General features: G+C 29.8%; 1 protein-coding gene across 2 annotated transcripts in view; it reads left to right on the forward strand.

Annotated features, from left to right (window-relative positions):
* The window catches only part of SH3PX1 (sorting nexin 33-like protein SH3PX1), a 57,691-nt gene that overhangs the window by 20,978 nt on the left and 23,107 nt on the right, over positions 1-13,606 (forward strand). For both annotated transcript variants that reach the window (XM_075363127.1, XM_075363128.1), the window contains exons 3-5: positions 3,052-3,192; positions 4,717-4,873; positions 9,765-10,027. In XM_075363127.1, coding sequence (XP_075219242.1) covers positions 3,052-3,192; positions 4,717-4,873; positions 9,765-10,027 — 561 coding nt within the window. The remainder of the gene's footprint in view (positions 1-3,051; positions 3,193-4,716; positions 4,874-9,764; positions 10,028-13,606) is intronic.

Below are 13,606 nucleotides of genomic sequence, written 5' to 3' on the forward strand. Positions count from 1 at the left end.
TATTTCTGTATGGTATATCTGGCGTGAAATACATTTTCCAGTTTGAAGTAAAATAGCGTAGTATAAAGAAAACTTGTTACTCAATCTTTCTTTTGTTTGATGATTCAGTTATGTATGCAGACGTGAATTAAGAGCATCAGATGATTTTTGTAGAAAGAAAACTAACAAACTGCAAAAATATTTAGTTATTCAGTAAAAGTCAGTCTTTATTTGAAATAAGAAAACAGAGATATTTCTAAATCAATATTCTGTTTTAATGTGGTAATTAATGAACCTTTTTTACTTTTGAAGTATAATTGATACATTTTTCAGTTCACATAAATCTTTGAAGTCCACGACAGGTATGATTTTCTTTGGGTTTGAAAAATACATGTTATTGAATTTTTAATGACATTGGTGATAATAAAAAGAAAGAGAATGGTGTGTTTTTGCTTCTTATTTGAAATGGTTAGTATATTTATACTTTAATAATGCATCTGTCTCATATTTAAATTACAAAACTTATTAAATAAGTTTCGTAATTTATGTATATGTATGTGTGGACTCTGTTTGAGCATGTGCATGCCGAAGTATGTAAGTGCGAGAGTAAATGAATAAGTCAATTTCTATTTGGTAGAGGTTAAAATTTTTTCCTAAACTAACAAAGTGATCTAACAAAATTCTCAATTAAATTGGATGTAAAAACAAAAAAAAATAAAAGGGAAAATATTAATGTACAATAAGTAGATAAGAATTGCATTGCACAATTAAAAAAAAATGGTTTCCCATTTATGAAAGTTTTACTCTCTTGAACTCCTTAAATATTATTTGAGTAATTATTGAACATAACTTATTTTAAATGATAACTTGCAAACGTGTAATTTTTTTGGGGGGAACACAGAATTAACAACAAATCTTGCAAGTCTTTTGTCAAGGATGTTTTCACATCCTTGACAAGTGTGTGGGTTCTTACACGTAGTCAATCTATGTTTACAGTTTTAGTACAGTAAAAACTGTTAGAAGTAGTCATTAGAAATTTTAGAGAATGAAAATAGAAAACAAATATTCAGTTGTTATTTACTTTACATGAAAATAGTAATAAAAAATGAGAAATTTTAGAAAAATTGTATATATATATATATATATATTTACATACATACATAAAAAAATAATATATATATAAAAATTCAGCCTTATAAATCCTGCAAACAGAATTTGATGGGATATATATATAAAATATAGATTTCAGATTAACTGAAGAACTAATAAATTTAGTAAAAGTAATCTCCTTGTGCAGGTATAGTCCTGGGCATGATTCACTTTGTTGTGAAACAAGTGCAAACAAATATCACGTAATAGTTGTTCTTGAAAAATTGATTTTTTGTTTGTACTCTTAAACTTTTGAAGATGTGTTCAATGTCTCAATATTTTTCAGGGGAAGCTTTGATTTATATGAAATAATTCTCAGAATATTCATCTGTGATCTCTTCATCACAGATAATCATCTGTGATTTGAGATCACTTATAATAATTTGTATGGAAGGCTACTACACGATCTAAGTAGGAGCCTGGACCAGACAGAAAAACATGCTTTTTTTTTAAAAACCATGCTATCTGTTGGATGTAAAAGCTAAATATTTTAAGATTCCATTTCAATGTTTCTAATATGTGTGTCCGCTGTAGACTAAAAAAAAACTACTGGACTGATTCATGCATGGGGAAAAAGGGAGAAAAGGAAAAATCAGAAAAGAGAAAGAGGGAAAAATTGAAAAAGGCTTTAGTTTCAAGGCTTGAATAAATGAGTTCTTATTCTAAAATAAAAAAACAATGATTCACTTCTAAAAAGTCAATAAAGTATATGGTGTTATCATTCAGTTATCTGTTAAAGAACAAATGTCATCAGTTTACTGGATTAGAGTCGTGCAAGTGCTGTGGTCTGGTTTTTAAAACCTGATTAAAAGAAACTGAATAATTTATTATCATTTTAACATTTTGAAACTTAATTTCAAATAGTACTAACAGTTAAAAAATTAAAAATTTCTGTAAACAGTGGTAATGCACTTTGATTATTAACATCTATATAAATAAAAATGTTATTTGTTTGCTCAAAATCTTAAATCTCCAAAAGTTCTTCACCAGTTGCTTTGAAATTTTGACACAACGTTGCATTTGAATACGCACATGTTTTTATTTACTTACTATTTATATACTTAGATGTCACACCTGTGACAGGTAAAAACATGCTTTTTTTTTGTTAAAAACCGTGCTCTCTGTTGGATGTAAAAGCTAAATATTTTAAGATTCCATTTCAATGTTTCTGATATGTGTGTCCGCTGTAGACTAAAAAAACTACTGGACTGATTTATGCATGGGGAAAAAGGGAGAAAAGGAAAAATCAGAAAAGAGAAAGAGGGAAAAATTGAAAAAGGAAAAGGGATGAAGGGTAAAATTGAAAAAAGAAAAAAAGGGAAAATGGGAAAAAGTAAAAACAGTAAAAGGAAATGGAAAGGGGAAAAAAGAAATGGGGCAGGAGTGAAGAGGAGGGGAAAAGGTTCATAAGGGAAAGAGAATTGGGGAAGGAAAGGGAAAATGGGGACGAAACATGGTAAGGGGAGGGGGAAATGGGAAAGTGATATGTAATGTGATAAAAATGAAAATGGGGAAAAAGGAAGGGAGAAAGGGTAAAAGGGAAAGGTTAAAATTTGTTCTGTAATGTTCATTTTGTTAATGTTTTATCAAACTTTCAATTGTGTTCATGTAATCTATATCTATATATATATATATATATATATATATATATATATATATATATATATATATAGATATACTCAAATCTAGCAATAGCAAAGCATTGCCCGGTCTGCTAGTTATAAATAAAAATAAAATTATGAAGTTCATAAAAAGTAAATTTTAGAATTAGTGTTAGATATTTTCCTCATTTTTCCTTTTGTTGCTGATTTTTTTTAGAAAATAGTTTTTGGAGTTTTGGGTGCACCTTAGGTTTAAAACTATGTTATAACGACTGATCATTCATTGTGAGATAGTTTAATCATATTATTTATTTTGTTTCAGGAGCTGACAGCAACGGCTGCTCCACCCAGTATCCCTCCTCCTCCGCTTCCTGCTGTTGGTGGTGGTGGTGGTGGTGGGGGAGGTGGTGATGATGATGAAGGTAATACTGATGAATGGAATTGGCAACAAACAGATAATCAGGCAGGTGATTGTTTTATTACTTTTTAATAAATATTTTATGTGATATTGCTGTACATTCTGTTTTTTAGTTTTAAGTTACATTTTATAACAGAATCGAAATCACGTCAAGTACATTTACTTTTAACATCTTTTAAGAACCGATTTATTTTACATCTTTAAACACAATGTAATACTTAACAATAGTATTTATAAAGAAAAAATATATAGTATACAGTATGTATATAATATATACTATAATATATATAGTATACAGCTGTTGAACTCAATTTAAATTAACATATTTGTATGGCTTAAATAAGTAAGAAAAAAGAGTTACATAGTTTGTTTATCATAAATAAGGAGGACATGAGACTGAACAGTTGTAATCAAATCGTAAACATTGAAAAACCATGTATGATTTTTCCTTTCAAAATTGAATTAAAATTTTTAAATCTGGTCTAAATGTGCACGTATTTGATGTGTGTTATGAAGTAAATATTCATTTTTGAGTGATAAATAACTCAAATTTCTTTTTTTCAGTTGAAGCAGTAATTTATTAAAAAAAATCACAAAATTGTAATTTTTCTGAAAGAATAGTTTCAGTGGGTTTTGTCCTACTGCAAGCTTGAAAAATGAGTCTGCAAAGTGTTTTGTTCTGTGTTCATGCATTTTTGATTAAAAAAATTTTACTTTATTTCTTTGTAAATGTTTCTTATTTCTTGAACTGAATCTGTCTTTTAAATTATTTTAAATATAATTTACCTCAAGGAAGTCATGCCATCTGATACATGTAAGGTTGCACAGTAGTTAAATGCTCATTGCTTTGTGGAGAAGGTAAGCAGAACAGTCTAACCATTTGATTTTATTTGTAATGGTCATTTTCCTCAGTTCTGTATTTCAGATCTTATCTTTTGTCACTTCTAATTAACAAGACATAAGATCTTATACAGCTACTGTTAGTTCTTATACAGTGACAAAAGAAATTTTTTTTTTTTTTAGTTTATTTTTAAAATTTTTATAAATTAAATTTTGTTGGGGTGACAAATAAAATTTTAATCTTTATTTTTTTTTTACATTTTTTTATGTATATTTGATCCTTTATTTTGATTAAAAGATTAAGATACCTTAGGGATAACAGCGTTATAAATCTGGAGAGTTCTTATTGATAGATTTGTTTGCGACCTCGATGTTGGATTAAAAGTTATTTCGTACTTGTAGTTCAACTAAATAAAGCTACTCAATATCTGAGATTTTCAGGTAATTATATCATTCATTCTCTCGCTGTATCTTTTATAGGAAAGAGACTTTTCTATCGCAGTCTATTTTTATCGTGCTGTTGCTTCACAGTGTTATTATATGCTATCCGACTCATGATATTTCTTTCTATGTGGCGATAATGTACAACAGCAGCACAAAACAGTCTTCTACATATGTTAGATAGTGAGCTTCCAAAAGGCATGTTATTACAATCATAAATTAATCAACATAGATCATTAATTTCATTTAATTTGTTATTGTAATTAGATTAATGTGTATGTTTGATAGAATTATGAATCTGTTGATTATTGGGATGATGAGTGGGATGATGATTCAGAAAGCGGTGTTGCGCCTATGACCTCTGCGCAGCCAGGAACTGGGGTCAGTCATCATGTACTGGCTGATAATGTATCAACTGCTACTGCTTCTTCAGTTGTGGCTAGTGGTATTGTTTTTTCAGTTTATTTAATTGTTACTTATGTTTTTTTGTGTGTGTGTGTGTGTGTGTGTGTGTGTTTGTGCTAGTAATGAATTAGGAGTTAAAATCTGTGGTCAAAGTAATATGACTTCCGATTGAAAAAAAATTATTTAGATTTTATTTGATTCATTAACATCAGAGCATGTTTTCTTTTTCAACTAATACTTTTCCAGTAGTGTTATTTATAGAGGTTACAGCATTTTTTTGTAAGGTACCTCTATATTTTATGGTAAATAAGCATGATATTTTAATTGTTTGTTATATTTAGAAAAATGTTCTGCGTACTTTATGTTTTGTAAATTTCATTTTGTTTTAAAAACTGAACTTACAAACATGGTTATTCTTCAGTGCACTTGAATAATGAAGAATTTGATTATTGTTTTAAACAACAAAGAAAATTCATTTTAAATCGATAGAAATCAAAATTGTGCTGTATTTCTGAACACTTTTTATAATTTCTATAAATTGAAATATCTTTGTATACTTAATGAACTAATTTTTTTAAATTGAATTTTTACTGCTTGTATGTGTTTTTATTGATTTCATACATATATTAATTGATTTCTTATATATTGTCTATAGAACAATGATGTTTTGGTATAATGTCATTATTATATGTTACATATACTCTTGTAGAAAAATAGTTATGCGTGCACATTAGAGAATAATTTTACCAGATAATCACTTCAACCACTAGTTGTCTTTTGTGCAACCCCGGGATGGAAACAGGCTCTGTAGACAACCACAGGCTAGTTATTGATGGGTTTATGGTCACCAAGATTTTCTTTTTTTTCTTTTCATTTAGTGTGTGCAGTGATGGAACTACCTCAGTCTCCAGCCGTCATACCGAACGGAAGGAGCAGAAATGTTGGTTTTGCTCCTTGGAGCCATGCAGGCCCAGAAGGGCCAAAGCATGATACTCCCATGGGTATATGGGAGTTGAACCCAGTAAACCAAAAACTACGCCTTATTCCCAGTCTACGAACCAGATTCATCAAAAGACATGCACAGCTTACAGACAGGTATGAACCTTTAGCGGGGATGCTTAGACAGTGTGATCCTTCAGTCTCGTTTGCTTCAGTGCCACCAAAAGATACGATTCTACAGAGTGGTATCGCACACGAGGGATCTGGTGTCTTGGGAGCGTCATTACCGCCATCTACTCGCACTTGTGTGGACTGTTTGACCTCTCCCCCAGGTCAATTGGCCCTGCATTGCCGTTCCTTGATACCCAGATCTTCATGAGGTCTTCAAGGCATGTTCTTGGTAGCCAGCATCTTAGCTCTTGGTGACCAGTGCTGTACTAAAAATCAAATCATATGACCTATGCTTCTTGGTTCTTACATTGCAATATTTCTTGTACAAAAGTTTTAATGGTATTGAATGCCTTGTTTGACTTATGCATTATTTTGATAATAGAGTGTTTTTAGTACTTGTTCCTCTTATTTGTATTATGGTCCTATTGACAGACTGTCTTAATCTCGGTTAGAGCCGCCAGTGGCTCTACCTCTTCTGATGAGGGCAGTCTGCTCCTTTTCTGGCCCTTGGTTAGCTGTTTCGTTTTCGCCCTCATTTACCTGCGGTTATCGACTTAGAGGATGTCATTCCAAAGTACTAGGACTCAAATCTCCAGCACCGGTCTTCTGTGTCAATTTCGTAGCTGTGGGTGTCTCCATCCTGATCTCATCGGCCCCAGTCACTTCAGAAGATATTGAAGATCTTCTTCAAGTCGTTCTCTGTGACATTTTACTTTAATTTTAAGTAGTTCACTGGATTTACCACTTCAAAAAAAAAGTTAAACAGCACCCCACACGACAGGAGAGGGGTGATGCCAGGGGGCCTGAAGAGCCAATTATACAAGGTGTAGAAAAGAATACCCCACTGGTGATGTAGTTAATATAATAAATTGTCTTAACAGAAATTATTGACTTATAATTTAATTTGTATCGAATGAGTCTTTTAATAATTCTTATCAAAAGATGATGTCTGTAAGTAAATAAACAAAATAAATAAAATTGTTTATCAATCACATGACCGTCCCAAGTCAACGAACAACTAATGAATATAAAAATTTAAATTGAATAGTTTAATTTAATCAAATAGATAAGATGTTTACTGTATAAGCAGTAAACAAGTAAAATCTTCAAATATTATACAATAAAAATATGTCTTATTAATTCTGTGTACTATTGTAAATAATATAAAAAAGTTGATAACACTTATTGTCTTTCATGCAGACTTAAACTAATCACAGTACAGTGTAGTCCATTATCCAGTTAACCATAATCAATAAACAGATCACTAAAAAGTCCAGATAACCAACCAAAAGCAAGGAAAAACATGGAGCACTAAATACCACAACCACATGGACTGAGTATTGTAACTCAACTGGTCACTAAGATTTAATTGTTAACACTGTTTATAGCTTTCGCAACCTTGGAAATTACAGTTATTTTGGTAGCTGATCCGATTCTTGTGTAATTTATCCAAGGTGATAGAGAAAGGACAAAGACAGCCTAAAAAAAGGAGAGTAAAGAGAGAAGATGAGCAACCTGTGAGAGACTGAATCCCTTGAGCGAAGGTATTCTATATTCATACCCAGGGCCTATAAATTAGAAGCCTTATCTAGTTAAAGAAGTAGTTTACATTACATTTGTTAAATTACAGTAGTTCAAAGTATAAGAATTTTACTTATACATTAATTTAGTGACAATAATCTTTTCTATAATATGTATTATATTTTTTGAATTTTATGTTTTTTTGTTTGTAGTTTAATACATTTACTCGCAAAGCAATTTTTTATTTATGATGATGATTGTAAGAATCCTTTATCACAGTTTCTGTGATATTAAAGTTTTGTTTACATTTTATATTGAGTTAACTGTATTAGATTCACTGATAACTTGTACCATTTGACTTGAGCAGAATAAAAGTGCTAATCAGTCAAATTACTTAAGTTATTTAAATTCCTTATTTCAAGCATACAAAGTTTTATAACAAGTATTATACTGTCACCCAAGTAATTTTTTCTAGCAGTGTGCTACATCAAACATATTATTAACTTGTTATATACTATTGTGTGTGCGTGTGTACATGCATGCGTGTGTGTTCATGTACGTCCCTATATATTTTTTATTAAAGAGGAAATTTTAAATCTTAATAGAAGTAAACTTTTACAGAATTTTTGTTCTGAGGTTGGTGTTTTTGTTTTACACAAGACACACAATTTTTGTTCATATATTGTGTAGTTTGATTAGATTTAGGAATCATGTTTGTAACATCCATCTTACTTGGGTTTAATAATAATGACATGTAAAAAAAAAACCTTTCTTGCAATGATTTCTTGTTATCTCCGGCATCAGTAAAATAGTGTTACATCTATGTGACTTGCTAAATATTATTTATTGACAGTTTATCATATATTTAATTTATCTCTAAATGAATGTCTCTTTCTCTCTCTCTTTCTCTCTACTTTCCTCCATCCCTCCATTTTCCTCTTTCCTTATGATTGATTCTTCTTTCATTGGTACCATGGGAACAGGGTCAGCAATTACACTAACTACATCTGTGAGACTGAAGAGGGCAGCAGCTAACATATTTGCTTGGAATAGACTCTTCTGGGATTCTATTTCCTATCAGAGTTGTTTTAAAGCTCAATAGTGCCGAGGTTGATTTCAAGTGAACCTAGTTTTTTAACTCCTACAATCTTAATGTAATGTAATTTGAAAATTATATTAAAGAATTACTGAAAATTATTATTAGTAAAATATTACAATTGTGCTAGTTACCTTGAAAATAAAGACAGTTTAATTATAATAATTCTTAATATGAAAATATTACAACTAAAAGAATGAAATCTAGCAGTCAAACACCAAACAGATCACAAAAGATTGTAGCAATCAGCTTCCATGCTGACAGTTTTTTTTGTTTACATTTCATTTTTGTTACGTACTTCAGTAATGCCACTCAAATAACTGCTGTACTGTGTGTCTATAATGGTATGCCACTTCTATATTTCTTCACAGGTAGCAGATTGAGAAATTGTACACCAATTTTTTTCTGTATAGCAGATAAAAAATACTGATGCACATTTATTTGGATTTTGTTTTGTGGTATTCTTTTAATATGCATCAGAAAGGTTTCCAAGATGCACAAACCATATTTTATTGTAAATCTTGGTGGTTTATTCTATTAAGAATTACACTAGAGACATCAAGAAAATCTGGTTCTGAATTGGAGAAGGTGACTGATTTTTTGATTTTTAAACAAATTCTTCAGCACTACACTCTTCCAACTTGCTTACAGGGCTGCCTATAATGCATCTCATCATGTATATGTGCTCTACTGTTCTAAACATTCTGTACTGCATTCTTTTGTAGTTGTCTTTCATTCATTGCATTAACATCATATCACGTAAGCCAGCAGCCTTCATTCTGTGTCGATTTTGAAGGTCCAAAAATATATTGTTGGTCACATTTAGTCACTGGCAACAATGATCTTACAGGAACTCAACAAGTGTTGTTAGACTATGCAAACTGTAAATCATGATGGTATGCTGACCTACTGAAGAGAAATTATTGAATAATGGTGATTGCCTGTGTGCATAGCTTGTGCATATTTAGCTAGGATTAATACTTATTTCAGTAACATATCATAGAAATGGTTTCTCTTTCTTTTAGTGAGAATTTGGTTTTCTTATTTTATGTTATTAGCAATTTTTCATTTTTTGGTCGTGAATTTGATTGATCTAATTTCTCTACTGTAATTTGTGAAGGCTATTTATTTACTGGAATTAATAGATAACTCTTATCTATTCGATGTATTTTATTTCCTCTCTACATAAAGATTAATTTTGCAGGTAAAGGAGAAGGCAGAGGAACAGTTGGACGTAAAAATTTCAATAGGTTTTCAACTTTTGTTAAGTCAGGTGGTGAAAGTTATATTCTTGGTACAGTCAATATAACCGTTCCAGAATCTGATAAAGTTTTTATAATAGAAACTGAAGACTCTATCGTGTGGAGCCCTATAACACAGCCTTATGTTTGCATGGTAGCATCACCAAAAAAAGAATCTAAACTGAAGGGCTTAAAAAGTTTTATTGCATATCAGTTAACGCCAACGGTAATTAAAAAAGAGATTATTAAAGATGTGTGTGTGTGTGTGTGTGCATGCGTGCATGCATCTAAATGCATGTTGTATATTGATAATAGAAGGTAATATGAATCATTCAGTATGTCAGTTGTATGTGATAAAGCTAATTCTGTTTATTTGAAAAGGAAGGCATTTTCTTTGCATATTAACACATTTGTTGCTATGCTTACAGGTATGAGTGCAGGGAGGGTACCAAACTATAATAGTACTGGTGTGATCTATTGTTTTTCCATTCCCATTAACCATGCTTAAGGCAAGCAAAGTTGGATGGAACAATTTATGTTTTATCACAGTGATTTTTTTTATGTACTTTTCTAAAAATTTGTTCATTTTTAGTCTTATATTTCCCTGTCTGAATGATTGTTTTTTTCTTTATTATTATTATTTAGTTGTTATGGTATTAAATTTAATTATCTGTTTATTTTAATTTTATTTTTTGTAAAATAATGTATTCTTTTAGAAAATGCAGCTAATAGTTACGGATTTATTCTTGTTGGTCTCTTGTCTTACATAATTTTTTTATTTCTATAAAGAACACATATTTTGTAAAAATTTCTGAATATTCGGTTAATTTTTAAGTATTTCATCATAAAGGTAGTACATGAATTATTTGTAGATTGTACATTTTTGGTAGCCTACGTTATATGTAAATGAAAATAAGTTATCTACTAGTAAAGACATTGCAGATTTAGTAATTGATAAATTTAAGGGTTGATTAATATTAGTGAAAGTGTACTTGGCTATGAATTTGTCCTCATTTCGATGTTCATACATGTTATTTTTGAAAAGAAAGGTTGCCATTTTTTTTTTGGTATTTTCTTTTACTTTATTAGTTTTTGTGGGTATTATTATTAGGCTATTACTTATTCTCAGTCATTTGACTGACTTACTAGAGTTATCTGCTTTTTTTTTGGGTAGACGAATTTGATATTGCTTCATCAATTTATCTATTCTGATGAATAATCTAGTCTAATATGTAATATTACTTTATAGACAAAATGATTTCATATGGTCCATTTTTTAATAGAAAAAGGTAATAAAAATAGGTAGTGCACATTCAAACAAAAACATTTGGTATAGCATAAAAGTTTTGTCGTTTTTATTTTATTAAACTAAGGTTTATCAAAATTTTATAAATTATGTCGTACTTTATGTAATATATAGTACTAATACAACATAACTATATTTACATAGTTATGTTACATATGTGAATAAACTTGTATGTTTTTAAACAAGTTACAGTTGCTGTAGAAGAACGTGTATCCATAAAGCATATCTATAAAAAAATTTTACTGCTCTTGGGGAATAGTTGTTATATTACTTTTTGCATAAAAATTAATATAACCATCTGTAATGAGTTTATTCAAACTAGAAAACACAAAAAAAATTTCAGCTTTGTGATACTTTTACTAACCGCATAGCAGCAAAAGTGTTAAATATGTACATTCATATATTGAATGTAAGTTGTTATTATGTATAAAAATAAAGCTTTTGAACATAGATTTGCCCAAAATTACAAACAAATTTAATCCAGCATAAGTTACTTTATTTTTTATGGTAGCTAAATGTAAAATTTCACTCAAAGAAAGTATTGCTGTTAGTTTTCTGAAAAAATAAAATAGTGTTTTTTTAAGAGTATTGTGTATGTATGACTTATAAGTTGCACATTATATAATTCTTGCCTTAATCAGTGCTACAGTTTTTTTAAATTTATTTATTATCTGTCATGAAAAATTTGTTATAAATTCTAGAATTTATAAATGGAAAAGTGGAAATTTTTATTTGAATTTTGGAAATTTCTTATAGATGGAAATTTCATTATAAGATAAAGAACACATATGGGTTTAAAGATTAAAAAAAATTATTTAAATAATTTATAAAATACAAGATAGTAGCAATGTCAAACAAGGGTATGTATGAGCTATTCTGTTATCATTGTTGCAAGTTGAATTTTTAGATTTGTATTATTATATATAATATTTTAGTGGATAGAAATATGAATGATATATAGGTAATATTTTATGGAAATTATGTGTGTGAAACTATTCATGGTTTTATGGACAAACTTAACATGTTTGTGTTACCATTTTTCAAAATCAGAATTACTTAATCTTAGTTGTTAAAACAATTCAGTGATTTTGGAGTGACTAAATTTTACTTTAATTTTTAGTCATTGAGCTTGCTGATTTAATTAACTATGGCATCTAATTTGTGAATAATTCAAGTGTAGTACATGGGTATGTAATAGCAAATAAGCATTCAACTTCAGGTGGAGGAAAACATATAAGAAGACCTGATTGGCACACTATAATATTAGGTCTGTTCAAAAGGTATTCAACCATAAAACTCCAGATAATACTGTATTTTTTTTCAGTTTCAGCTTCTGATGGCTATTTATGATGAACACCTCCCCAGTAGCAAAACAAAAACACCTTTCACTTTGCTCTTTACTTATTTTGCTTTCTTTTGCCTTGGGGACAATGTTGGATCAACTATGATGATTGAGGTTTAGTTTCTAGGTCGTAGCTGTAAATGCAAGATTCATTATTAGTTATCATGATTTAAAAGATGTTGGATCACCATTAGTATATTCCAGTATGTCCTGTTTAATTTAAAAATGAATTTCTGTTCAAGCAACAAATTTCATGGGCACTCTCTGCATCTTTAAATTGTTTATTGACAGTGTGTACAAAACCCTCCCTAATCCTAATATCATTTACAATTTCTTGGATGTTCAGCCAATAATTTTCCATTACCAAACTGCTTGTATTGTTAATGTTATTTGGATTTTGACTTGCTGATGGTCTTACATCTTCACTTTTGAATGAAGTTTGGCCATCTTGATAATGGTTATACCATTTTAATTTGCATAACTCTCATATCTCCATTCCTGAAAGCCAGCTTAATCTTACAAATTGTTTTGGTTCAGATATCACCAAAATTTTAGCAGAACTTGACACAATAACGTCGTACATGTTTCATCATTACGGCCAAAAGTATACAACAAGCACCTGATACATTAACACACAATGCTTGTTAGGCAAATGATGTCTATGAGATTACAAAAAAAAAAAAAATCATGCATATGCACTAGGTATCATTCGATCTCTATCATTTGTACTCTATCAAGTTTTACAGCTTGAATTCATATATATATATATATATATATATATATATTTTAAAATCCATGATTGAATTCTTTTTGAACATGTCTCATATATACTATAATCTTGAAGTACTTTAATTGATTTAGGTAAATGAAACTTCACCTATTTAACTTTTAAAATATTAAAATATGCTCTCAGGTTGTCATTTGGTGCCCATAAAAATGAATTATATAGTCCAATATTTTAAACCCACCAAGTTGGTTTAGTGGTGAACTTGTCAAATCAGCTGATTTTGAAGTTGAAAGTTCTAAGGTTCAAATCCAAGTAAATGCAGTTACTCTTATACAGATTTAAATATTAGATCATGGATACTGGTGTTGTTTGGTGATTGGGTTTCAATTAACCACACATCTCAGGAATGGTCGACCTGAGACTGTACAAG

This window comes from Lycorma delicatula, chromosome 4 (genome assembly GCF_047948215.1).
Source record: "Lycorma delicatula isolate Av1 chromosome 4, ASM4794821v1, whole genome shotgun sequence".
Taxonomy (NCBI): domain Eukaryota; kingdom Metazoa; phylum Arthropoda; class Insecta; order Hemiptera; family Fulgoridae; genus Lycorma; species Lycorma delicatula.